Source organism: Citrus sinensis, chromosome 1 (assembly GCF_022201045.2).
Source record: "Citrus sinensis cultivar Valencia sweet orange chromosome 1, DVS_A1.0, whole genome shotgun sequence".
Taxonomy (NCBI): domain Eukaryota; kingdom Viridiplantae; phylum Streptophyta; class Magnoliopsida; order Sapindales; family Rutaceae; genus Citrus; species Citrus sinensis.
In genome coordinates, this window is record NC_068556.1 from 19759591 (window position 1) to 19783958 (window position 24368).

The 24368-nt window shown below is 35.1% G+C and overlaps 4 protein-coding genes and 1 pseudogene across 9 annotated transcripts; 1 reads left to right on the plus strand and 4 right to left on the minus strand.

Annotated features, from left to right (window-relative positions):
• Nucleotides 1-899: 899 nt before the first annotated feature.
• Nucleotides 900-5462, plus strand: LOC102621062 (UPF0481 protein At3g47200-like). 4 transcript variants are annotated; one of them, XR_008053317.1, is made up of 4 exons: nucleotides 918-1062; nucleotides 1535-2808; nucleotides 2942-3107; nucleotides 5189-5462. XR_008053317.1 is itself a non-coding variant. In XM_052437833.1 (3 exons), exons 2-3 carry the CDS (start codon nucleotides 1543-1545, stop codon nucleotides 2987-2989), a joined length of 1314 nt encoding a protein of 437 aa, XP_052293793.1. In that variant the 5' UTR covers nucleotides 918-1062; nucleotides 1535-1542; the 3' UTR covers nucleotides 2990-3226. The 4 variants fall into 4 exon arrangements, 3 of the variants coding, with proteins under 3 accessions (XP_052293788.1, XP_052293793.1, XP_015389108.2); XM_052437833.1 differs by lacking the exon at nucleotides 5189-5462 and having other exon boundaries at nucleotides 2942-3226; XM_052437828.1 differs by lacking the exon at nucleotides 5189-5462 and having other exon boundaries at nucleotides 900-1062; nucleotides 1524-3226.
• Nucleotides 5463-5541: 79 nt separating this feature from the next.
• Nucleotides 5542-9335, minus strand: LOC102625678 (cellulose synthase-like protein G2). Of its 2 annotated transcripts, none has more exons than XM_052437812.1 (8): nucleotides 8609-9335; nucleotides 8314-8403; nucleotides 7986-8114; nucleotides 7680-7892; nucleotides 7356-7455; nucleotides 6811-6987; nucleotides 6370-6713; nucleotides 5542-6271 (listed from the first exon to the last, which is right to left on the minus strand). In XM_052437812.1, exons 1-8 carry the CDS (start codon nucleotides 9203-9205, stop codon nucleotides 5720-5722), a joined length of 2202 nt encoding a protein of 733 aa, XP_052293772.1. In that variant the 5' UTR covers nucleotides 9206-9335; the 3' UTR covers nucleotides 5542-5719. The 2 variants fall into 2 exon arrangements, with proteins under 2 accessions (XP_052293772.1, XP_052293762.1); XM_052437802.1 differs by having other exon boundaries at nucleotides 6370-6717; nucleotides 6815-6987; nucleotides 8609-9332.
• Nucleotides 9336-11514: 2179 nt separating this feature from the next.
• Nucleotides 11515-15063, minus strand: LOC102625217 (cellulose synthase-like protein E6). Of its 2 annotated transcripts, none has more exons than XM_006489486.4 (8): nucleotides 14097-15063; nucleotides 13844-13933; nucleotides 13628-13768; nucleotides 13334-13546; nucleotides 13111-13210; nucleotides 12704-12882; nucleotides 12239-12589; nucleotides 11515-12157 (listed from the first exon to the last, which is right to left on the minus strand). In XM_006489486.4, the coding sequence occupies exons 1-8, from the start codon at nucleotides 14688-14690 to the stop codon at nucleotides 11612-11614; spliced, it is 2214 nt and encodes a 737-aa protein (XP_006489549.2). In that variant the 5' UTR covers nucleotides 14691-15063; the 3' UTR covers nucleotides 11515-11611. The 2 variants fall into 2 exon arrangements, with proteins under 2 accessions (XP_006489549.2, XP_006489550.2); XM_006489487.3 differs by having other exon boundaries at nucleotides 13628-13765; nucleotides 14097-15062.
• Nucleotides 15064-16192: 1129 nt separating this feature from the next.
• On the minus strand, nucleotides 16193-21350 carry LOC102624369 (cellulose synthase-like protein E6; annotated as a pseudogene).
• On the minus strand, nucleotides 21274-22910 carry LOC107178426 (FHA domain-containing protein At4g14490-like). Its single transcript, XM_015533621.2, has one exon. It carries the CDS (start codon nucleotides 22702-22704, stop codon nucleotides 21379-21381), a length of 1326 nt encoding a protein of 441 aa, XP_015389107.2. The 5' UTR covers nucleotides 22705-22910; the 3' UTR covers nucleotides 21274-21378.
• Nucleotides 22911-24368: the final 1458 nt, after the last annotated feature.

Sequence of the window (24368 nt, forward strand, 5' to 3'; positions counted from 1 at the left end):
AAAAAAAAAAGAGCTCTGGTTTCAAGTGGCTTTTCAACAGATTGAGGAGAAACAATTTTTCTTTTCTTTTCTTTCTTTCTTTTTTTTTTTTTGAAAAGAAGAGAAACAATTGAGGGAGAAAGAGTGTTCAAGAAAGTTTACAGTTGAAGGGGTAATGTTGTAAAATTGAATATGGTATAGATATAATTATTGTGAGGTTGTAGGATGATGTTAAGTCAAATAAAATAATGATGCAAAAGACAAAAATACAGTGTGCTTTTCGGTAAATATAAAAGATATGTTATGGGACACATGTCGAATCTAGAATCAGCGAGTGGGACAATCACTCAAAATAACGACTGACACTAGCACCCCTCAAAATAAAAAAAAAAACAAGTGAATATTGGGATACATTCAATAAAAAATAAAAATAAAGAAATAAATTGCATATCGAGTGAATTTTAAGAACATTATAACGTCTATAACTTTCGGTTGGCCGGATGGTAAAATGAATTAGGCTTTCTTTTTTAGCTGAGCTTTGTTTTTTTTTTTTTTTTTTGATTACATGAGACTATTGCTCAGATTACAACTCATATACATGAGACTATTACTGATATTTACAAATCAGACTATTACTGGGACCAACTGACATCAATGCTAATGGAGCTCTGCCCAGATTTTAACCCTCACAAATATTCGAGGAATGTCTACTCCTCACTCATGAATAAGGGAGAAGACTACCTTCACTCAAATTAATTGAGGAAGAAAATACCCCACAATACTTTTGTGGGGGTTCGAACTGCTGCCCTCCAAGTTGGAGGGCAGCAGCCCTGGCCACTCGGGCTACTGCCCGAGTGGTTTAGCTGAGCTTTGTTGAATGCTGAATTTATGGTCAGAATCATTTTAAAATATTTTAAATTTTCAAAATTGTCGGATTGGAGCCCACACCCGCGTGAAGTCTCCTTTGTATTATTAGTAAACATTCTACTACTTTATTTCATCAAAAGAAAACAAAGGATCGAATTCCTTGCAACGGTGAGATTGCGATCTCGTCAAGCAATAGGAACGGTAGCCTTCAAACGAGTAAGTTATTACAAAATTGTTTAGAATAATATATATCTTATAACTCTGAAGCATTAATCGACTTCGTGTGAATTCTGCTTAGTTTCTTTAGTCGTGTGACAGTGGAGATCCATGATCTGGCTTAGTGCTGTAGGAACTATTACTAAGGATATAAAGAATTGAAATCGAAACAAATATATAACTTTTTGAGTTGTTTTTGGTCATTCAATTAATGGGTTATTGCTGAATATTGATGATTTTGTTTCACTCCCTCCTGTTGTCCAAGCAGTGCTGTAACTATAATTCTTAGATGTCGAAACTATTATCTATCACTAGGTGTTAGCTACATTTATTAAAATTCAAACATAATTCCTGACAATCATAGTAGCTTTTATGAAAAATTCAAGTACTTGTGTCTTCTGTGGTTGTCAATAATTATGGATATACAGATTTCAACATTTTTGAAATTTTGATGCTGCCAGTTAAAATGCAGATCAAGGCATGGCAAGTCCATCAGCTGACAGAGTACTTGATCTTGTTAAGGAAAAGCTTGATGGTCTAACTGCTACACCATCTGATCGGTTCAACATTTTTAAGGTGCCTGATGTACTGCGTAAGTTAAATGAAAAGGCTTATGAACCAAAAATGCTAGCAATTGGTCCTTATCATCACGGTAAAGAAGAATTATCGACCTTTGAAGTGCACAAAACACGCTATCTCAGAGAACTTCTAGACCGTACGAGCAAGCCTTTGCCAGACTATGTCATGGCCATGAGGGCAATGGAAGAAAGAGCTAAAAATTGTTATGGAGGGTCCCTAAGTTTAGAGACAGATAAGTTTGTGCTAATGATGCTTCTCGATGGTTGTTTTATCGTTGAGGTTATTCGTAAGTTTGCATTGACGCGTTTGAGAGGAAATGACCCAATTTTTGAACTGAGTTGGATGTTACCTTCCATAGCACGAGATATGATTTTGCTTGAGAATCAACTTCCATTTTTTGTTCTCTGGGAGTTGTTTACCATGACTAAGATGCCTAATGATCAAGATAGTGATAAATTTCTTCTCATGATCCTGCGTTTTTTCAATGGCATATTACCAGGAAAGGGTTGTCGAGAAGATACTGTTCGTCGAGATAATCTCTATCCCATAAATGAAATCAAACATCTAGTCCATTTGATACACGATAACTGGCTTCCATCATCTGCAGGCATTAATGCATTTCGGAATAATGGCAAAAATAATAGTGACTGGAGCTTCATTTGTTCTGCCACCGGCATTCAAGAGGCTGGAGGCCAGTTCGGGATGTTTGAGGTCCATAAGGATGATTCCTTGTTCGATATTAAGTTCGAAAATGGGGTAATGAAGATCCCATCCCTGGAAATTACTGATGCTACAGAAACTATTTTTCAGAATCTCATTACATTCGAGCAGTGTTCCCAAGATATAAATCCGAAGCATGTAATAGATTATGTTGAATTGTTGGGCTGCCTCATCAACTCTTCAAAGGATGCTGAATTACTTCGTCATCGTGGAATAATTGATAATTTTTTAGGAGAAGATGAAGTGATTGTAACCTTAATGCACAAGCTTGGTGATGGTGCTGTACTCGGTAAGCAGTTCTATTACTGGGAGGTATTTAACAAAGTGAACTTCCATCGCAGCAGGCGTCGTAATAAGTGGATGGCCAATTTGAGGCACAATTATTTCAACACTCCGTGGGCAATCATCTCCGTTCTTGCTGCTTTTGCCATACTTCTCCTAACGATGGTGCAAGCTCTGTTTGCAGTTCTTTCTTATTTTCAACAAGAGCAAAGCAATTGAATTTGTGGTTGCCATGCTTATTGTATCATACACAACATTAGTAACAGTTAAAAGTAAGGTGTTTGATATATGTCATTAGGTGTTCGACAGAATGCCCCAGTGGTTTTGGCGGGGAAACCGTAATTGAAGATTTGCTGCAAATGAGGTTGATATGAGAGCCTCTAGAAGGTTTGGGCCAAGAACAATCGAGAATAATGCGAGATAAGGATGTGAATCACCAAAAGAAATGAATACAAAAATATACTGTGAGTTTCTCATCCTTTATTGTATTCACTGAAGTAATCTATACCCGTTGATTTATGTTTAAAGTAAGTTCAACGAAGCATTAATTAATTAATTATAAATCAACCTTGAATTTGATGTCTCTTTGATTGGCCCTAGCTAGAAATTTTACATAGTCTCTTATTTAAATTTATACTTCAGAAAAGATGAGTCGTATGAAATTCAAGAGCCTAGATATGTGCTGTGTAATTTTAAGTCTTAAGGCTGATCTTCAACATCAAATTTTAATATATTTTCATTTATTTCTTGACTTTGTTATGCTCTTAACTCTCCATTTTATCACCACGTTCAACTCTAAAAAGGATTTGAGAAAGGGTACCCCTACTTAGAGACAATTTTTAATTTATCTACTAAAAGTGTGAAAACATCAATTTAATATTGTATTAGTGATTATTAAATTTATTACAATCAATAATGCAATAAATTATTAAGTGGTTAATTTTATAGAAAAATTATTAAATATGCAAGTAATGAAAATTTAATCTAGTAGAAGTAAAAGTACCAATTTAATTAGATCATAGATAATAAATAAAAAATAAATTTTAAGTAAATCATAAATAAAAAATTAATTAATTATTTTATTGATTGATTGATATTCGGTATAAATAAAAAATAATGTTATGAATGAAACTTTTATAAATGGACAACTTTTTTTTCCTTAATTTTATTCCAATAAATCCATGAGTATATTAAGATTACAAATCCCATGATTTTAAGACTAAATTTAAATTTAGTCCTCCTTAGTTCAATCCAACTCAGCTTGCCAAATATGAAATAAATATTTAATTTCAAAATTAGTTCAATCTCTTACTTAATCCTAGCATTCAAACATGGCCTAAGAAGATAAAAACAGTGCTATTGTTCATGCTATAAAGCTGTCCTTTCTATCTTTGCAATGGCTTCTTAATACTCAAATATCGTTTTTCTTTATTCAAATGTCTAAGATAAAAATGGTGGTAAGAAATTGTGCCCTCAATTTGAGGGCACATGTATGTTCCACCGTTACAGTTCCAACTTTCATAATAGACTTAATTGTCTCTTATATAGGAATAAATATCATATATATTTAGTGTCTACCCAATTATTTTCATTATCATCCTTTTGCTACCGGTAGCAAGCATAACTTTGCTTTCCTTTTTGATTATGTTTAGATCCTTCCACTCTATTTTGAAGTAATTATCCACGGTATTCTTCACCTCTTGTATTGAGAATCAAACCATTCAAAAGAGGCTAATCTTTTAGCGATTCCCTTATTTTCAATTATATTATCATATTTTGTTGTTTCTAAGAATCCCAAGTTTGGAAGGAGGGGACTTAAAACATCTAATACCTAAAATATGCTTAAACAACCTTAGGTTCTAAACATGAGTAACAAAAACGACTAACCTAATGGTGAGAACCTTACAATTGTAAAAATTTGTTAGACTTTTGATTTATTTTTATTATATTTAGGGATTAGATTTTGATTGAGCTTCTTAGATTAGAATAATGAAAAGGGAATTGAACAACGAGACTTCTTTTGATGATTTAACTTCAATAATGGCATAATTGATAGCAATCGTCACTCTTTTAGATCTTCCATATTAACAAATTGTATTGTCCTAACATAGATAGAGGTTTAACTTGACATCATTTTATTGACCGAGATGATATTTAGTTTAAGAGTATGAGTGATGAAATTTAATAAATTGCATAGATCGTGATGTTTCGATATGATAATATTAGCATCACTTAACACTTTCTTTTAATTGGTATGTTTAAACATAATTATTAAAATAAAATGAAGTATTTCAATAGCCGTTTTCTTCCAAAATTTCAAACTTCAAAATGATACAATCTCTCTTACAGAATCCTATAAAGAAATCTTTCGAAACAGCTTGATACGAAAAACCCACCTGATTTCGAAAGCAAGGAGAGATGTAATGTGATGGCATGTGATAATGATTTAGTAATGCAATTAAGACTTGACTATGTTTAAGTGGATAAGATGATGTGCTTGTTGCTTGCCTCTTTACCCCATTTTGTTTGATGCTCGTAACTGCAGGAGGCTAAAACTTCGGTCTCTTGCTGCAATACCTTGGAAGCAAGGAGAGGTGTAATCTTTCGGGCATTGTGTTGTTTACGAAAGGGCATTGTGAGTGGCATATTCAATTGAATAAAAAAGGGCACTTGGTGTTAATATAAAGTGAAATTGTTTCCAAATGAAATGGTGAAATGGTTTAATTAGAGATGAAAAATGATTGAATGGTTAATATAAATCGTTTGTACTTCAGCATGAGGAACAAGAATTGATTTGAATTAACAAAATTAAGTGGTGATATGCAAGGTATCGAGATTTCTTGTGCCCCCAGTCAATGAGCTTAAGTGTGTCATGAACAAGCGCAAGGACCTTCAATAAAGCAATAGGTGCCAGTATTTTGCAATTTTGTTCTAATTAGGTCATCCTGTGAAACAGGGCTATTGCCTTTACCGGCATCATTTGAAAGCAATAAGAAGTTAATGGGGGCATTAACTATTTCAAAAATGAAGCACATAATTGTAACCTTTCACTCTTATTGTGAACTTGTAGTACAATTCAAATTAACCTGAGAGCCACGGAACCCAAAAGCAAGAAAATGGTGGAGAGAACAAAAGACAGTAACGCAACAGAAGCTGGGACTTGCCCTTTATCCTTCCTCCATGCCATCCCTTCAATTATTGGGTAACTCTCCAGTAAGATGTAAAATGAGAGGATAACTTGTCCAAGCAACTCGTTTGCGCCCCCCGAAATCACCATTCTAGTAATTCCTCCAGTAAAAGCAATCATACTCAACATGACTAAGGAAACTAAAGGAGCAAGAAACTTGGTTGGGGTTTGGAAGTTGAATTTACCCAGTTGATGTAACTTGGCTTGTTCATCATCGGAAACTTTATTTGTGGGCGAGAAACATGGTTGTTTCATTCCAAAACATTTCAAGATGGCATCTATAGTTCCATAGGTGTAGCAAGTGAGTGATTTTATCATCCAAATCCTCTGTTCATTACACCACATCTGGACTGAACCACCGGTGACGAGAACGTCCACCAAATGTTTCAGTAGTGAACATAAGAAAATAGATGAAAAGATCACAAACCATGGACTTGAAACCTGAGTAGAAGAGAAATAAATAGTTACAATGTTTTAGACCTATCAATAAGACAAAGCATCTCCAAATTGCCTCCTAATCTCGATTTAGAAATGGTTACCTTTGGGTACAAGGAAATTCCATTTATGAGACACAGCTGAGGCACAGAAGCTAAACACCACAACGGTAAGGAATAGAATGGCTGCAAAGCATAGTAGCTATAGCACATTGTTTGAAGCAAAGGCATTCTTGATAGCCCATAAAGAGGAGGGGAGAACTTTGAGAAGGTGACTTCAAGCAAACCGCAGTTCCATCTTGTGCCTTGAACCAATGTGTCATTCAAACTTGATGTAGCACTTCCTAAGAATGCTGACCGTGATGGATTGCAAAAGACGGATTTCCATCCTTTGCAGTGCAAAATGAATCCGGTAAAATAATCTTCTATCAGAGATTTGTACAAGTATCCTATCTGGTTTGAAACCAAAAGCAAAGATTCAATGACATAATCAGTATCTGCTTAATAATATTAACGGCATCCCAATGTTTTCCCAGAGGTTATTACTTGCCTGTTTTCCCCACAAAGTGTTCTTCTCATAGTTGTAAGAAGCTAAAAATTGTGCTTCTTGTTGCAGTGTGCTAGACAAGTTACCATTGTCAATGGTTTTACGTTGGTTGCTACGTTGAAGAGAGATGATCAACTCATTTGAAGGACCAAAGGATTCTTTCAGATGATGTAGCTCTGAATCAAACACAAACGATTTAACAATTTACAGCTGACTGATTTTGTCATTAAGTCATTTGCAAATATATGCAATGATGTATTGCAAAGATTAATAGAATTGTTGACTTGATGAACCTAACAGCTGTCTTTTCTCACTCGCATTCCATTTGAGAACAATGCTTAGCCAAGATTCATATTTTCATTAAAATAGTGTCCAGATATAAAAAAATCTTGCAGTAGCACATTGTAACCTTGTTCTGGTTCCTTTTTAATTAGCCACCAATTCCTCTAAAGCTAAAGGGGATAAAAAATGTAGAGTCTGCATAAACTGCTATGCTACTTTCGCTGAGAATGCTGATTTGCAGCAAAAAGGAAAGTGGACATACCTTTCTGCGAAAAATTTCCATATAATACTTCTCTCTTCATGTAAAAGCATGTTCCCGACAACATAGGTCCCTGAATTCCATCCACACCTGGCCATCTTACCTGAAACGTGATTCAAGAGGTAGCAATAATTATCATCTTTCCAAATTGAAGACCAGAAAAATAACTACAGGTGAGAGCACACAGCAGAAGTACTTGTAATTGTAGTCTAATTTTAGAATAGGAACCATGATTTGGTGTGTGCATAACTTTATGGGCAATGTGGTGCCAATTTAAGGAATTGCTTCATGTAAAAGTTATACAAAGATAAGATTTCACGAATGTACCTGGAATGTTGTTCTCAACTGGCTATCATAAATGTCATTGCTACTAATGTTGTGGAATTTCTGAGGGAACTGAACAAAGGCCAGTGAGGGAGACAGTTTCGGATCAAGGTGGAAGCACATAGCTTGCTTGGCAGATGTTGGGTCATTGCAGAACATGTCACAGTCCAATACCAATATGTAAGGGGAGTTACTGAGTATGCTCGAGACTCTAAGCTGCGTCAATGTCACAAATTCTTATATTTCATAAGCATTAGCCCGCACAAACTCAGAAAACAAAGAGATGAAGCTAGAGGAATAGAGAAATACAAGACAATTCAGAGCTCCAGCTTTGAAATGGTGTGGATGAGGTGGTCTTTTCTCGCGAGAAACATACACAAGAAGAGGCATCTCAACTTGGTTAGCCCTCACTTCATCATCAGATTTATCAATTATCACCTGGAAAAATGAAAAGAAAAGGATCCCAAATTATTTCATAGCTATGGAACTGAATCAATTATGAGTCAATGCAAGTAGCATCTAATGCTCTACTCCGCATGATTAAATTGACAAAATGGTCTACAAGGTCTTGATTCTTGGACACATAAGTAATAATAATTTATATTTGCAGCAACAAACAGGATGCTCCAGCACATACCTCAACAATTGAAGGATTGATTTTATCCGTCGCGCTGCTTTTGTCTTCCTCTGCTATCCGAATGTGTTCTTTAAACAACTCATACTTCCTCTGCATTAGCATAACAAAAATGTGAAACTTGACACACATAATCCATGCGGATTTGGATACAGTGCTGATCTTTTGAGAGATTGTTTTAAGTTTTAGCTGTGGCCTGCTATAAGCGAATTACAAAATCTATAAAAGATCAGCACAGCTCAGATGAGCACTAGATCCGCAATGCACAAACATGTAGCTATTAATGATGAGCTCAAACCTTGATATTCACTCTTTCTTTTTCGTACTCCACACTCCGAGTAAAACAATGATCGTCATTTAAATTTGAAAAATAAACCTTAGGACATCTAGTCTTAATACCAAACCTCCTACAGAAAGGAAGCCAAGAGCTCGCAAAAGCACAAGCCTGTCTCAAAGCAAGCAGAGTTAAAGCGGAGCCAGCATCATCAGAAAGATACACATGAAGCTTTTTTGAAGGATAATCAAGTGCCATAGCCGACAAAACTGTATTCATCACCTCAACAGGTGGCTCCTTCTTGGGATCCGCCGTGCATATAAACACGTCGATAGCGGGTAAATTTTGTTCATTTTCTGGCAATCTTTCTGGGAAAACCGTGCGGGAAACCGGGTTCCACATATAAGCTTGAGTTAGAAGCCAAAGAAGAGACAAAAGCAGCTCCGAGGCAAAGACTAGAAGCTGAGCGGGCAGTGAAGCTAAGGGTGTTGATGCCAAAGAAGAAACCCTGTAGTAAATGAGTGATGTTAAAGCTGTGACATGGATTAAAGAATACAAACGGTTGAGTATTGATGAAAGCCTGTTGTAGGGTTTGCAAAGATGAAGAGGCAGAGGTTCCATTAATAGAGTTCAAAGCTTACTGTTTTAATTATATAACGACAGTTCAAGTATATTGAAGCTTTTGCATATTTATATTATTACATGCAAAACAATGTAATGTTGGCTGGCTCATAAACAAAGATGGAGCAACTTGAATTGAACCGAAATGCCTAATTCATCTGAACACGTGTGATTCGGTAATCAATCAGTAATAAGGTGTGTCTTGTTTTTGCCCAATTACTTTTGTCCCGTTATGTTTTGGTATTTTTTTGGAGTACAAATAATACAACATAAATATTTGAGCAGCACAAATTTCCCTCTCGTGACCCGACACTATCATTAGAACACACAGGCAGGTTTAGCCAAAACCATGATAAAGGTTGTTGGATTCTCAAACTTCGGTAATAGTTTTTCATAAGGTTAGAAGGAAAAATGAAAAATGCTAATGTTTTAATATTGAATCACGTCAGCTTTTATGCAGATATTTATTCTAGAGTAATGATATTTAAACAGTAAGAAGATATTGAGGCTACATTTACTGTGCAGGATTGGGTAGAATTAATTATTAAAATTAAACTCAATATTAGACTAGATTAAGTTGAATTATATTATATTGTCTTATGTTTGGTTTAGTACTGATTGAATTTTGTTAAATTATATTTAAATAATAATAAATAGCATTTAAGTTGATTTTTAAATATAAATATCAATTATTCATGAAATTTTATAATAATAAATAAACTAAGTTTAAAAATTAATTAATAAGAAAATTAAATGTATTGTAAATAAGTTAATGGGTAGTCATAATATAATGAACAAATAAAGAAGAAATAAAAATTTAAAAATTTAATTAATTTTATCAAATATTTAAAAATTATCGTATAAAATCAATTAATTTATGGTATTATTAAATTTCATGATTATTTTTAATATTGTATTAGTGATTATTAAATTTATTACAATCAATAATGCAATAAATTATTAAATGGTTAATTTTATAGATAAATTATAAAATATGCAAGTAATGAAAATTTAATCTAGTAGAAGTAAAAGTACCAATTTAGTTAGATCATAAATAAAAAATAAAAAATAAAATAAGTAAATCATAAATAAAAAAAATTAATTAATTGATTGATATTTGGTATAAATAAAAAATAATGTTATAAATGGACAACTTTCTTTTTTCCTTAATCTTATTCCAACTAAATCTATGTGTATATTAGGATTACAAATCCTATGATTTTAAGACTAAATTTAAATTTAGTCCTTCTTAGTTCAATCCAACTCAGCTTGCCAAATATAAAATAAATATTTAATCTCCAAATTAGTCCAATCTCATACTCAATTCTAGCATTCAAACATAATAAAAATGGTGTTATTGTTCATACTATAATGTTCTTCTTTCTATCTTTGCTATGTCTTCTTAATATTCAAACATCATTTTTCTTTATTCAAATGTCTAAGAATTAATTAGTATAAAAATGGTGGGAAGAAATTGTGTCCTCAATTTGAGGACACATGTTCCACAATTCCAGTTCCAACTTTCATACTCGACTTTAATTTCTCTTATATAAAAATAAATATTATATATATCTAGTGTCTACCCAATTATTTTCATCATCATCCTTTTGCTACCCAATATGATAGCAAGCATAACTCTGCGTTACTTTTTTATTATATTAAGATCCATCTACTCTATTTTGAAGTAATTATCCACGGTATTCTTCACCTCTTGTATTGAGAATCAAACCATTCAAAAGAGGCTAATCTTTTAGCGATTCCTTTGTGTTTAATTATATTATCATCTTTTGTTGTTTCTAAGAACCCCAAGTTTGGAAGGAGGGGACTTAAAACATCCAATACCTGAAATGAGCTTAAACAACCTTAGGCTCTGAACAGGAGTAACGCAAACAACTAACCTAATGGCGAGAACCTTCCAATTGTAAATATTATTAGATTTTTGATTTTTTTTAATTATATATAGGGATTAAATTTTGATCGAGTTTCTTAGATTAGAATAATGTAAAGGAAATTGAACAACGAGACTTATTTTGTTGATTTAACTTTAGTAATGGCATAATTGATAGCAATAATCACTCTTTTAGATCTTTTTTATTAGCAAATTGTATTGTCCTAACATAGAGGTTTGACTTGACATCATTTTATTGACCGAGATGATGTTTAGTTAAAAGAGTATAAGTGACGAAATTTAATAAATTGCATAGATTGTGATGTTTTGATATGATAATATCAGCATCACTTAACACTTTCTTTTAATTGGTATGTTTAAACATAATTATTAAAATAAAATAAAATAAAGTATTTGAATATGACTACGAAAACATTATCTTTTCTCATAGAAATTACATTATTTGCTTTGCCTGTGGTAATTAAGCTAAAATGAAACTCTCTACACTTCGCTTAAAATTAAATAAGAATGATAGATCCAAAGAACAAGAAAGTCACAAAAAATACGCTTGATAATAAAATGGCTGATGGCGAAATTCTTCCCTTGTCCTTTCTCACTATCATCCCTTCAACAATTGCAAAATTGATGATCAAGATGTAGAGTGAGAGCAACACTTGCGCAAACAACTTGTCCCAGTTGCCCACAGCAATCATTCTGATAACTCCGCAAACCAAGGCTGCCACGTTCAAAATCATCAAAGAAACCATAGGAACAAGAAACACAGAGGATGTTTGAAAATCAAATTGGCCCATTTCATATCTTTTGACTTGTTCATTATCTAAAACCTTGTTGGTTGGCAAGAAACTGGCTTTCCTCAAGCCAAGAAGTTTCATAATAGCATCCATACTTCCATAGAAATGAGATGTGACAGACTTTATCATCCAAATTCTCTGCTCATTTCTCCACGTATAGACTGAACCTCCAGTTGAAATGACCTCTTGCAAGTGTTTACAAATCGCCGATAAGAAAATGAATGAAAATACCATGAAGAAAGGACTTGAAACCTGTGGCAGAAGTGAAAACACAATGGTCTATAATGACATCTAAAAATTAATCAGTAAGCCATTGTTAGGTTTAGTTGTTACCTCAGGGTACAGAGGGATGCCGTTTAGTAGACACAACTGAGGAAGAGTGACAAGACACCATAGAGGCAAGCAATAAAGAAGAGGGAACAACGACATCTCTCCATAGCACATGCTCAGAAGTAAAGACATCCTCGACGGTCCGTAAAGCAGAGGGCAGAATCTCGAGATACTGACGTCAATCAACCCAGAGGCCCATCTGATGCCTTGAATCAATACATCATTCAAATTTGTGGTTGAAGTACCCAGAAACTGTGGCCTGGATGGGTCGAAATATGTCGAGGTCCAGCCTTTGCAATGTAAGATGAATCCTGTAAAGAAATCTTCCGAAACAGATTGATACGAAAAACCCACCTGGATTTCCAAAGCAAAGAGAGATGTGATGTTATGTTACGAGATAATGATTTAATAATGCAATTAAGAATTGAATATGTTTTAAGTTGATAAGTTGATGTGCTTGTTGCTTGCCTCTTCACCCCATTTTGTTTGATGCTCGTAACTGCAGGAGGCTAAAACTTCGGTCTCCTGCTGCAATACGTTGGAAAGGTTTTCACCATTGACGTTTTTATGCTCGTAGCTTTGATGGAGGGATTTGATGAACAAATTGGATTCTCCAAAAGTGTCTTTAAGTTCTGCAAGGTCAATACCTGTTCAATAAACCCAACCAAAAAAAATAAAAAATAAAAAGGTCACTATCGATCAATGAACTGTATTCTTCCACAATTTTTAGGACTTCAGGACAGCTGACGCTTAAATTTTGATGCTAAATGTTTTATATGAAGAGACATAACTTAAAGGGAGGAAATGCCATAATATTCTTTGAATTTTTAACATCAAGTTGTCTTTTGTAAGAAAGTCTGAACGGAGCTAGGTACCTTTATTTTTGAAATTGCCATATAATGACTCCCTCTTAATATAATGGCCTGTACCCGTCAAGAAAGGTCCCTTTAGCCCATCCATACCTGGCCATTGTAACTTGAATGTGGAATGCATAAATAAAGAAAACATTTAGAAACATAATTGCAACATCTAGTTTCTTCTATATTTGCTCATTTATTTGCGTAGGCTGATTGCAGAGAGAGGCTTTAATTTACTTACACGATATCCAGATCTCAGTGATCCATCGTAGATATCATGCTCATTGAAATTATGGAATTTCTGAGGGAACTGAACGAATGCCAAGGACGAAGAGGTTTTTGGGTCAAGGTGGAAACACATTGCTTGCCTAGCTGAGGTTGGATCATTGCAGTACATATCACAGTCAAGCCCCAGTATGTAGGGCGAATTGCTTATTACGCCAGAGACACGAAGCTGCAAGTTGAAGAATGTTAATCAGAGCAGTCTCCATACATACAAGCATAATCTATAGGTAGTGCGTATAGAGATTCATACAAGAACATTGAGAGCTCCGCCCTTGAAATGATGAAGATGTTCAGGACTTTTCTCACGAGAAACATAAACAAGCAGAGGCATTTCAACAAGATCTGCTTGCCTAATTGTCTCATTCTCACCAGAAGTGTCCTGTATTATCTGCTGGAATCCAATTGAATTAGAATGTTATTTAAGTAACTTAAACTTGTAAGTGGCAGAGTACGACAAAAAAGTTACCTCAATAATAGTCGAGTGGTTTCGGCTGTTCCCATATTCTCCATCTTCTACAGCCTTCATCACATGCTCCTCAAACATCTCATATTTTTCCTGTTACCAAATTGGCAACACATTATGCATCATCTATGCTCATTTCCTTTCGGATTACATTGTATTTAAGTACGATCTTACAGCACTCTTGTTATAAGCCGATAAAAAACACTCGAAAAGAATTTTTTGATAATAGCACAAAATTAAATTTATTTTAACTTACCTTAATCTTCCTTTTTTCTGTCACAAACTCACTATCACCAAAATTTTCATCACTCTCTGCTTCAGAAAAATAAGCCTGTGGGCATATTGTCTTGATTCGATATCTCCTACAAAAGGGGATCCACCATTTTGCAAACCTGAAAGCTTCCCTCATACCACGCAGAGTTATAGGAGAACCCCCATCATCGGATAAATAAACGTGAAGTTTGTCCACCGGATAATCCAGGGCCATGGCTGATAACACAGTGTTCATCACACCAAAAGTAGGTTCCTTTTCTGGATCTGCAGTGCATATGAACACATCGATTGCCGGAAGTTTATCATCTTCCGGCAATCTTTCTGGGAATACAGTCCGAGAAACCGGACGCCAGAGATAAGCTCGTCCAAGGAGCCATATAAAAGAAAGAAGCAGCTCAGAGGCAAAGACTAGAAGCCATGGGATAATTGATATTGCTCTGGTTTCTTGCAAGAGATAAGAGGCTCTATAGTAGATCAGCAAAGCTATAGCTATGCAGTGCAAGAATGCATGAAGCTTGTTAAGTATCACTGAAAGATTATTAACATGGCATACGTGGAGAGGAAGAGGGCTTTCCATTTCTGAACTTTGTTGCAAGTGTTTGCTTTATCTCAAGCTTGAAGCCCGTGACCTGCCTCATCTCCTTTTAAATAATTGGAACAATGACTAAGAATCACTGGATGCTTCCTAGCCGATGGCTTTCCTTGGTCAACAAGGAGCGGAAACTTTATGGCTTTCCTTGGCCGGCAAGCTCACCTCATCCAAAAAAAAATATATCTTTCCACTCACTGGATTGCTGCTGGCTGCTGCTGACAGAGGTGCCTTCAGGTACGTTGACCTTTCAAACAGAGCTTACATGTAAGAAAAACTTGTACAAGACAGGCCTTGTTCAGATGATATGTTCATCCAATGAAACTTTTTCATTTCGTAGAATAATGAGTTTCAAAGTGGGAAGTGAGACTAACTAAATTATAAATAAATAAATAACAGAGGATCCCACTTTGACCTGTCCTGTGCAAACCATTCTCCTTCAAATTGGTTACGGTAGTTGATATTTTATCAAAATAGTACAGGTAGTGGTAAAGTAAATGCATTATGCTTATCCTTGAAATAATTAAAAAAAAGGTGAAAAGTAAAGTGGGTGGAATTATTTGAACCCACTAAACTTTTTTTGACACCTATTTTAAATTTTAGTGCGTGTTTTAGTTCCAACTTCTATGTTCGACTTAAATTATTCTCTTGCTAATTAAATAATTGAAGAGATTTCCAATTACAATAATTGAATATAAACATCTTATATATGTTCGTAAGAGTAATCATAGAATTTCAAATTATTTATCTTAAATTTTATCTTCAATGATATGTCACTAATTAATCTGTTGATAATTCTTAACAAAATCAAGTGAATTAATTTTATTATTTTTTCAATCAATTGATGAATGCCGTATAATTTAAAATAATTTTTTATTTATCTTCTATCTATTAATATACATGCTTGTAAATATTTGTAAAAACTTCTTTTCATGGTGGTAGTGGACCCTTAATACTTATGTATTAACTGTGAATCCGCAAAATGTAATTGTGCTGCCCAAGCATTGATGGAGGTTTCACTTAAGAGCTTAATCTTGTAAACGTGCACTGCGAGCAATAAGCGGCGAAGTTGAAAAGTTTGCGTGGATGGTGATAAAACAATACGATATGTCCGAATCACTTAAAGACTGTCTCTCGAGTCTTTTTTATGTTTGAGATTTCAAGGTTCTATAACCAATATTATACATTGTAATTGGGGAAAAAAAAGATATAATAACTATAATATTTCAATATCATTGCAAAAATATTTTCTTTTCTTAACGAAATTTTAGTTCTATTTAGAATTCGAGTTGAATAGCTGTAATTTTTAAAGTATTTGATAAAACTAATTACAGTAACTTGAAAACTAAATTGAATTGATTTTATATTTATATGATGAAAAATATATTATATCTTTACTAATTTTATCAAAACTATTACTTAAATATTATATTTACTACATACTATTAATTTTTTTTATATTTATAATTTTTTTTCCACATCACCTCACCTGAATACCAAACAAAACTTTAATTATTTTATTTGCTTTGTTTGTGGCAATTAGGATAAAATGAAACACTCTACATTTTGCTTATAATTACATAAGAATGATAGATCCAAAGAACAAGAAAATCATGAAAAATACACTTGATAATAAAATGGCTGATGGTGAAATTCTTCCCTTGTCCTTTCTCACTATCATCCCTTCAACAATTGCAAAATTGATGATCAAGATGTAGAGTGAGAGCAACAGTTGCGGAAACAACTTGTCCCAGTTGCCCACAGCAATTATTCTGATAAAGCCACAAAGCAAGGCTGCCATGTTCAGAATCATCAAAGAAACCATTGGAACAAGAAACATAGAGGATGTTTGAAAATCAAATTGGCCCATTTCATATCTTTTGACTTGTTCTTTATCCAAAACCTTGTTGGTTGGCAGGAAACTGGCTTTCCTCAAGCCAAGAAGTTTCAAAATAGCATCCATACTTCCATAGAAATGAGCTGTGACAGACTTTATCATCCAAATTCTCTGCTCATTTCTCCATGCATAGATTGAACCTCCAGTGGAAATGACCTCTTGCAAGTGTTTACAAATCGCTGATATGAAAATGAATGAAAATACGGTGAAGTGTGGGCTTGAAACCTGCGAAAAAGGAAAAAATATGATAATCTATTTTACTGTCTATAAAATTATCAACAGCTTGTTCAGCAGGTAAGTTTTCAATGTTTTTGACGGCACTCTTAGGATTAGTTGTTACCTCAGGGTACAGAGAGATGCCATTTAACAGACACAACTGAGGAAGAGTAGCAAGACACCATAGAGGCAAGCAATAAAGAAGAGGGAAGAAAGATAGCTCTCCATAGCACATGCTCTGAAGTAAAGACATCCTTGATGGTCCATAAAGTAAAGGGCAGAATCTTGAAAGACCAACATCAGTCAACCCAGAGCCCCATCTGGTACCTTGAATCAGCAGATCGTTCAAATTTGTGGTTGAAGTACCCAGAAACTGTGGTCTGAATGGGGTAAGATACGTCGAGGTCCAGCCTTTGCAGTGTAAAATGAATCCTGTAAATAAATCTTCCGAAACAGATTGATACAAAATGCCTACCTGATATCAAACACAAGGAGAGGGTGATGTGTTATGCTATGTGATAATGATTTAGCAATGCAATTAAGACTTGACTATGTATAAGTTGGTATGCTTGATGCTTGCCTCTTCACCCCATTTTGTTTGATGCTCATAACTGCAGGAGGCTAAAACTTCAGTCTCCTGTCGCAAAACGCTGGAAAAGTTTTCACCGTTGGCATTGTTTCGCTTGTAGCTTTGATGGAGGGAATTGATGAGCACATTGGATTTTCCGAAAGTGTCTTTAAGTTCTAAAATGTCAATATCTGTTCATTAAACCAAAAAAATAAAAAATAAAAAGTTACTATCGATTAATGAGCTGCATTCTTCAACCATCTTTAGGACTTTAGATTGCTGACTTTAATTTTTTATGCTAAAAATTTCATGATGTCCAATAGAGACAAGACTTAAAAGGGTGGAAATACTATTTATTTTTGAATTTTTAACATCAATTTGCAAGAAAGTCGGCAAAAGGAGGTACCAGTATGTGTGAAATCGCCATATAGTGACTCCCTCTTTATATAATAGCCGGTGCCAGACAAGACTGGTCCCTTCAACCCATCCATCCCTTGCCATTGCACCTTGATTGTGGAATGCATAAATAACAAAACCTTATATGTACATAATTGCTACATCTAGTGGTTTAATATTTGCTCATTTATCTGCATAAGGTGATAGTAGATAGGCTTTAATTTACTTACGCAATATGCAGATCTAAACCGTCCATCGTAGATATCATACTTATTGATATTATGGAATTTCTGAGGGAACTGAACGAATGCTAAGGACGAAGAGATTTTTGGGTCAAGGTGGAAACACATTGCTTGCCTAGCTGAAGTTGGATCATTGCAGTACATATCACAGTCCAGCCCCAATATGTAGGGAGAATTGCTTATCACGCCAGAGACACGAAGCTGCAAGCTTGAACAATGTTAATCAGAGCATTTTACATACAAACAAGCATAATCTGTAGGTTGTGCGTATATTGATTCATACAAGAACATTGAGGGCTCCAGCCTTGAAATGATGAAGATGTTCAGGCCTTTTCTCACGAGAAACATAAACAAGCAAAGGCATTTCAACAAGATCTGCTTGCCTAATTGTCTCACTCTCACCGAAAGTCTCTTGTATTATCTGCTGGAATCCAATTGAATTAGATGTTATTTAAGTAACTTAAATTTGTAAGTGGCAGAGTATGACAGAAAGCTACCTCAATAATAGTAGAGTGGTTTTGGCTGTTCCCATATTCTCCATCTTCTACAGCCTTCGTCACATGTTCCTCAAACATTTCATACTTTTCCTATTACCAAATTTTGTAACATATCAAGTATCATCCATGCTCATTCCCTTTCGGATTAAATTGTATTCAAGTACAATTGTACAGCACTCTTGTTAAAAATCAATAAAAAGCACGAAAAATTTTTAGATAGTAGCACCATAATTTATTTCAACATACCTTAATCTTCTTTTTCTCTACCATAAACTCACTATCACCAAAATAATCATCGCTGTATGCTTCAGAAAAATAAGCTTGTGGGCATATTGTCTTGATTTGATATCTCCTACAAAAGGGGATCCACCATTTTGCAAACCTACAAGCCTCCCTCATACCATGTAAAGTTATAGGAGAGCCCCCATCATCAGATAAATATACGTGAAGTTTGTCCGCTGGATAATCCAGTGCCATTGCTGATAACACAGTATTCATCACACCAATAGTAGGTTCCTTTTCTGGATCTGCGGTGCATATAAACACATCAATTGGCGGAAGTTTGTCATCTTCCAACAATCTTTCCGGGAATACAGTTCAAGAAACTGGATGCCAAAGATAAGCACGGCCTAGGAGCCATATAAAGGAAAGAAGCAGCTCTGAGGCAAAGATTAGAAGCCATGGCATGATTGGTGTTGCTCTTTTTTCTTGGAAGAGATAGGAGGCTCTATAGTATATCAGGAAACCTATAGCTATGCAATGCAAGAGTGCATGTAGCTTGTTAATTATCACTGAAAGATTATTAACATGGCATACATGGAGAGGCAGAGGGCTATCCATTTCTAAACTTGGTTGCAAGTGTTTGCTTTATCTTATGCTTGAGCCCATGACCTGCCTCGTCTCCTTTTAAATATTTGGAACAATGATTAAGAGCCACAGGGTGCTTCATAGATATTTTGTTCCAGCACAGGAGCTGACCAATCAGAAATCAGAATCTGTTGGAACTTACAAGTTCTTCTCTTGTTTAGTCTCCTTATACAGAAGTGAATTTGCAATTTGCTGGCTTTCAAATCAAACTGATGGCTTTTCTTAGTCCACCAAGGAAGGCAACAATGAGTGGAAAAAATTTTCCGCTCACTGGAGACTGCAACCTGGTGCCTTCCGGTATGGTGACTTTTCAATACGGCTAGATGTAAGGAATGGATCGTTTTTGGAAATATGTAAAGTGAAGATCATAAAGTTTCAATAATTAAAATGAGTTTTCAATAGGGACTGCCACATCAGCCAACCATTGAATTAAAATTTAACCGTGCCAACTAAAAAATGGTTACCTCAATTGATATTTTATCATAAAACTGAAAAAAAAAAAAATTAACTTCACAGAAGTTAAGTTTACCTGATCCGAATAAGTACGGGACAAACTTTTTGACTTCAAAATTGGAAAAGTAAAGGCAAATAAAACCAAACCTTGAATGCCCCTTCCCTGGCCTGCTTCAATATTAAAAACTTCACTCATCATTTAAAAAGACATGCCCAGGTCTGCGTGAAGATTCCGAGCAAAATTTTAACCATTCATATTTTTCTTCAAAATTAAAAATTCTCCTTTACTCTCCAGTTTATCCTTAAAATTAGGAACAAATGCAGTACATAGTTTAAATAACTCAAGAATAATTTGAAAGTGAAGTTTTTATACTAGAGAAAGTTCATATGTTCCGGTCTTTAGTGATAGTGTTTACCAAATCACTTAAGCATTATGTGGACGAACTACGATGAACCCTGACCCCAAATCTAAATAAAGGCATAACAGACAACTTCAAGGAATCAACTGCAGCATTTTATAAAATTTAAAGGGTACCATCAGAAATGCAAAAATCATAAACTGAAACCATCCTTGAGTTCTCAGTCAGATTGTGTTAGTAAGCTAGATTTTACAAATTATGTTAAACAGTTATCCATGAAGTTGGGAGGAGATTTCAACTAACAGGAACATTTGGAAGCCAAGGCATTTACCAAAAATAGACTAGGTACAAAAATCAACAGAGAATAATACCATCAGACTTGATTCTCAGAAAATCAGTGGCTCAGTGAACTTAGCTGCAAAGTGCACTTTGCACTCCCTTGGACCAACATGAGGAGATTATCCTTTCAAATTTAGCACCATATCTGGCCATTGTTCCAGAAGCTGCCCCTGAAAAAGAATATTTAAAATCACAATATATGTAAATCTTTGTGATTTGGGAGGACTGATGACTATATTATTGTCAATTTCAACTTAACAAAACATTATCACCAAAGAAGTTGGAAAAATCAGGACAGTATTACCACTTATCTAACAACCTAGTATTTGTTGCTTATCTGATGATACACTATGTTTCATCCACAGATATATTTCATTGGTCACAGATTCATCAGATCAAATAACTATAAGCCCATCTAAGAAATGACTTAGAATATACAGAACTTAGCTGGCACAAGAGGATTAATAGTTGATAACAAGGACCTATCCTAATCCTAATACGTGCTAATTCTACTCTAGCATAATTAGTGACTCTTTCCAGCTTCTGTCACATTCATTATCCTAATTTTAAGTACTCAAGCATGGTAAGTTGCTTACAACAATAACTAATCTCATAGGCAAGTGAAAGTTTCCCTCCTCTACGGATACTTCAAACAGTAATGGTACTTACACAAGGGAACTACTTATTGCATAACATCTAGGAAGTCCGAAGTGATAAACGTGTGCGACATAAAGATACACTGTGCAACAACAACATTAACATTTGCATTAACAATAAAATCAGAGGAAACACAAATACATATTTCTAAAACTACCAAAAATGAATAATAATGTGCATATCTCTCAAAGGTTATCCATCTTCTTCTTCTTCTTCTCCTCAATCATGTACTGGTGAACTCTCTCAGCTTTACTTTTCATCTCCTCTATCATCTCCTCTGTTGTATTAAGGATCTGCTTCCGCAAATAAACCTCCATATAATCAAACCACTCCCCCAGTGTCATCTTCGCCAAATCCACCTTCTGCTCTTGAACCCCATTGTCCACTTTATCCTCAACCTTATCACAAGTTTCTTTAGCATCTCCCTCTTTGGCCACTTCCTCTGATCTCAAGTTTTCGTTACCATCAGCTTGAACTTCACAAGTCTTTGATACTTCTTCTGGAACCAGACGTTCCTTCCCTTCAGTTTCAACTTCACTACTACTCTGTGGTGGCATTTCCTGTAATTTCTTCTTCCTTCCTCTACCTTTTCGAGTAATTTTACTCTCAGTCGCCGCCGTCTCTCCACAATCAAATCCCAAATTCAATGCGTTCATCCGACTCCGAGTGACTCTCGCACCAGCAATCAGGGTCACATTCGTCTTTTCCTTACCATCAACTTGAACTTGACACTTCTTCGATGTTTCCTTACCTGGTCTAAAATTTTCTTTACCATCAACTTGAACTCCAAGTACTTCAAGAGGTTCCAAATTCTCTTCACTCTCAATTTTAACTTTGCCGCCATCCAGTGGCATTTCCTGTAAATCTTTGCTCCTTCCCCTACCCTTTTTGGTAATTTTACTCTCACTCTCAATCTCTCCACCCTCTTCTAGTTCCAAATTCTCCTTACTTTCAACTTGAACTTCGACACTCTGCGGTGGCATTTCTTGTAAATTCTTGTTCCTCCCCCTACCCTTTTTGTTAATTCTACTCTGATCCTCAATCTGTCCACCTTCTAATCCCAAAGTCTCGACGGGTTCCGCCTCCGCCTTCTTACGACCGCTAGTCGCCCTCACGCTGGAAGTCCCGGGCACATTCGCTTGACGCCTCGGATTCCTCTTCGGCTTCGCGACCGACTCATCCTGGCTGTCCATCGTGATCATCTGGACCGAGATGGTGGTGCAATCTCCGAGTTTGATGGTGTCGTTTTCGCGGAGATCGAAGGGGGTGTTGGGTGGAAGCGTCGTAGAGTTGAGAAAGGTGCCGTTGCAGGAATCCAGGTCTTGGATGGTCCATTTACCCGACACGGATTCGATAATGAGGTGCTTAGACGAGATGCCGTCGTCCTTGATGGTGACATCGTTGCCGCGCACGATTCGGCCGATTCGGATTTTGGATCCGGGTTTGAATTCTATGGTTTCGCCCGAGCGTGGGCCCCGGACCATGATCAGCTTCATACCCGGTGGCTCCATGAATGTTGTTCTTTCTCCAATCAAATGTGTGATTGAGATGGAGATCGGAATACACACATTGAAATTTTTGAATTTTGGACAGGCGGTACAGGGATCCCTTTCGGTTCGTTTCAATTTTCAAAATCCCCACGCGGGGCGCGTGGCTGCGATTCATTAATCCGCTCTCAACATTCATGGGCCTTGTATTTTGTGGGCCCAGCCATTGAAAGGCGAGATCAGCCCAATTTCTTTTTATACCAAGCCCTTTATTATAAGAAAACGGAAATGCCGCGATTTGAAAAGAAACAAAATGTCACTACTGTCAAAATTTTGGAATTGAGAACTAGAATTAGGGGTGGGCAAAAAAACCGTGCACTAGAGAAAATCGAACCGAATCGATTCAAATTGTACCATTCGAATCGATTTTAATTTTAAAAAATAACCGAAATATATGGTTTGTAAAAAAAAAACGAAATGCAGGTTCGGTATTCGGTTCACTCAGCTGAACCGAAAAACCGGATTATTCTTAGAATTTTATTTAAATAGACACGTGTTAAATTTTAATTGGTTGCATAAGATAACAAAAATAGACATGCACACACACGATTACGGGTATATATATATGTTATAATTCATAAATTAGTGATAACATATGTTTTGAATACTTTGTATTTATTGTTAATATTTGTAATGAAATTAGGATAAATTAATTGTTGAAAAAAATTATTACATTCATAAGGCCTAATGGGCTAAAAAATTAGAAATTCAAAATAAGTCCACTAGGCCCAAAACTGAAAAAACCGAACCGATCCGAAAAGATCCGTTTATGTTCGGTTTTTATTAAGTTCGGTTCTTATTTGGTTCTTTACTTCTTTTTATAAAATAACCGACTTAAATCGGTTCTGCTTAATTTCGATCCGAACCGAACCGGACCGAACCATGCCCACCCCTAATTAGAATATAATAACTTACTTACATAAAGTAGGGGTGAGGCTATTTGAACTTAATTTTTTACTCCTTAAAACTCTTCTTTATAGACTCATTGCTATAATTGAAAACATCAATTTTTACTCAACAAACCCTCATATGTTCCAAAATTAATCCTTCTTCATTTATCGTCTTCGCTCATGCATTTGCTTCTAAAAAATGCTTCCACACGAGTATAAACGAAATCTGAAATTGCAACAACCAGCAAGAATTTTGCTGAAAATTCTAATACTTTTGGAGTGGGGGGGAAAAAATTATCTCCTCAATCTAACCCAAAAAATAATAAATATAGCAAATATCTTTCCAAATACAAGAATAGATAGAAGTTATAACGGTAACTATTTTGATGCATTTTTTTTTTCACCCCAACAGAAAAGTTAATGAGTTGATCAATTGCAAACATTTTTAAGATATGAAACTGGTGCCTTAAAAAATATTGGTTCACCTGCAAATATTTTGGACCGGGAAGGAATGGTAGTTCATAATTGCTTTCTGGAAAAAAAAAAATCAATTTTCTTATGGTAACCAAGAGATAATTTTTAATTTTGATAGCATCTATAATTGAATTAGCTATTAATAAATTGTATAATTTCATGGAATAGCATTTTTCTACCTTAACAAAAATCAATTTAATGAGAAAATATACACAAAGCCGGATGCAAGAGAGATAAGAAATTAAAGAGGATGGTTTCGTAATT

Bases quoted from the DNA above. Each gene is read 5' to 3' on its own strand.
- LOC102621062 (XM_052437828.1), top strand. From the start codon at position 1,543: ATGGCAAGTCCATCAGCTGACAGAGTACTTGATCTTGTTAAGGAAAAG.
- LOC102625678 (XM_052437812.1), bottom strand. From the start codon at position 9,205: ATGGAACCTCTGCCTCTTCATCTTTGCAAACCCTACAACAGGCTTTCA. The intron at 7,456-7,679 runs GTACATTCGTGA...ATCACGTTTCAG, and splicing joins AGTTGAGAACAACATTCCAG to GTAAGATGGCCAGGTGTGGA. The intron at 6,272-6,369 runs GTAACCATTTCT...TCTTCTACTCAG, and splicing joins GAATTTCCTTGTACCCAAAG to GTTTCAAGTCCATGGTTTGT.
- LOC102625217 (XM_006489486.4), bottom strand. From the start codon at position 14,690: ATGGAAAGCCCTCTTCCTCTCCACGTATGCCATGTTAATAATCTTTCA. The intron at 12,883-13,110 runs GTACCTAGCTCC...TTTATTGAACAG, and splicing joins TGGCAATTTCAAAAATAAAG to GTATTGACCTTGCAGAACTT. The intron at 12,158-12,238 runs GTAACAACTAAA...CTTCTGCCACAG, and splicing joins GCATCCCTCTGTACCCTGAG to GTTTCAAGTCCTTTCTTCAT.
- LOC107178426 (XM_015533621.2), bottom strand. From the start codon at position 22,704: ATGGAGCCACCGGGTATGAAGCTGATCATGGTCCGGGGCCCACGCTCG.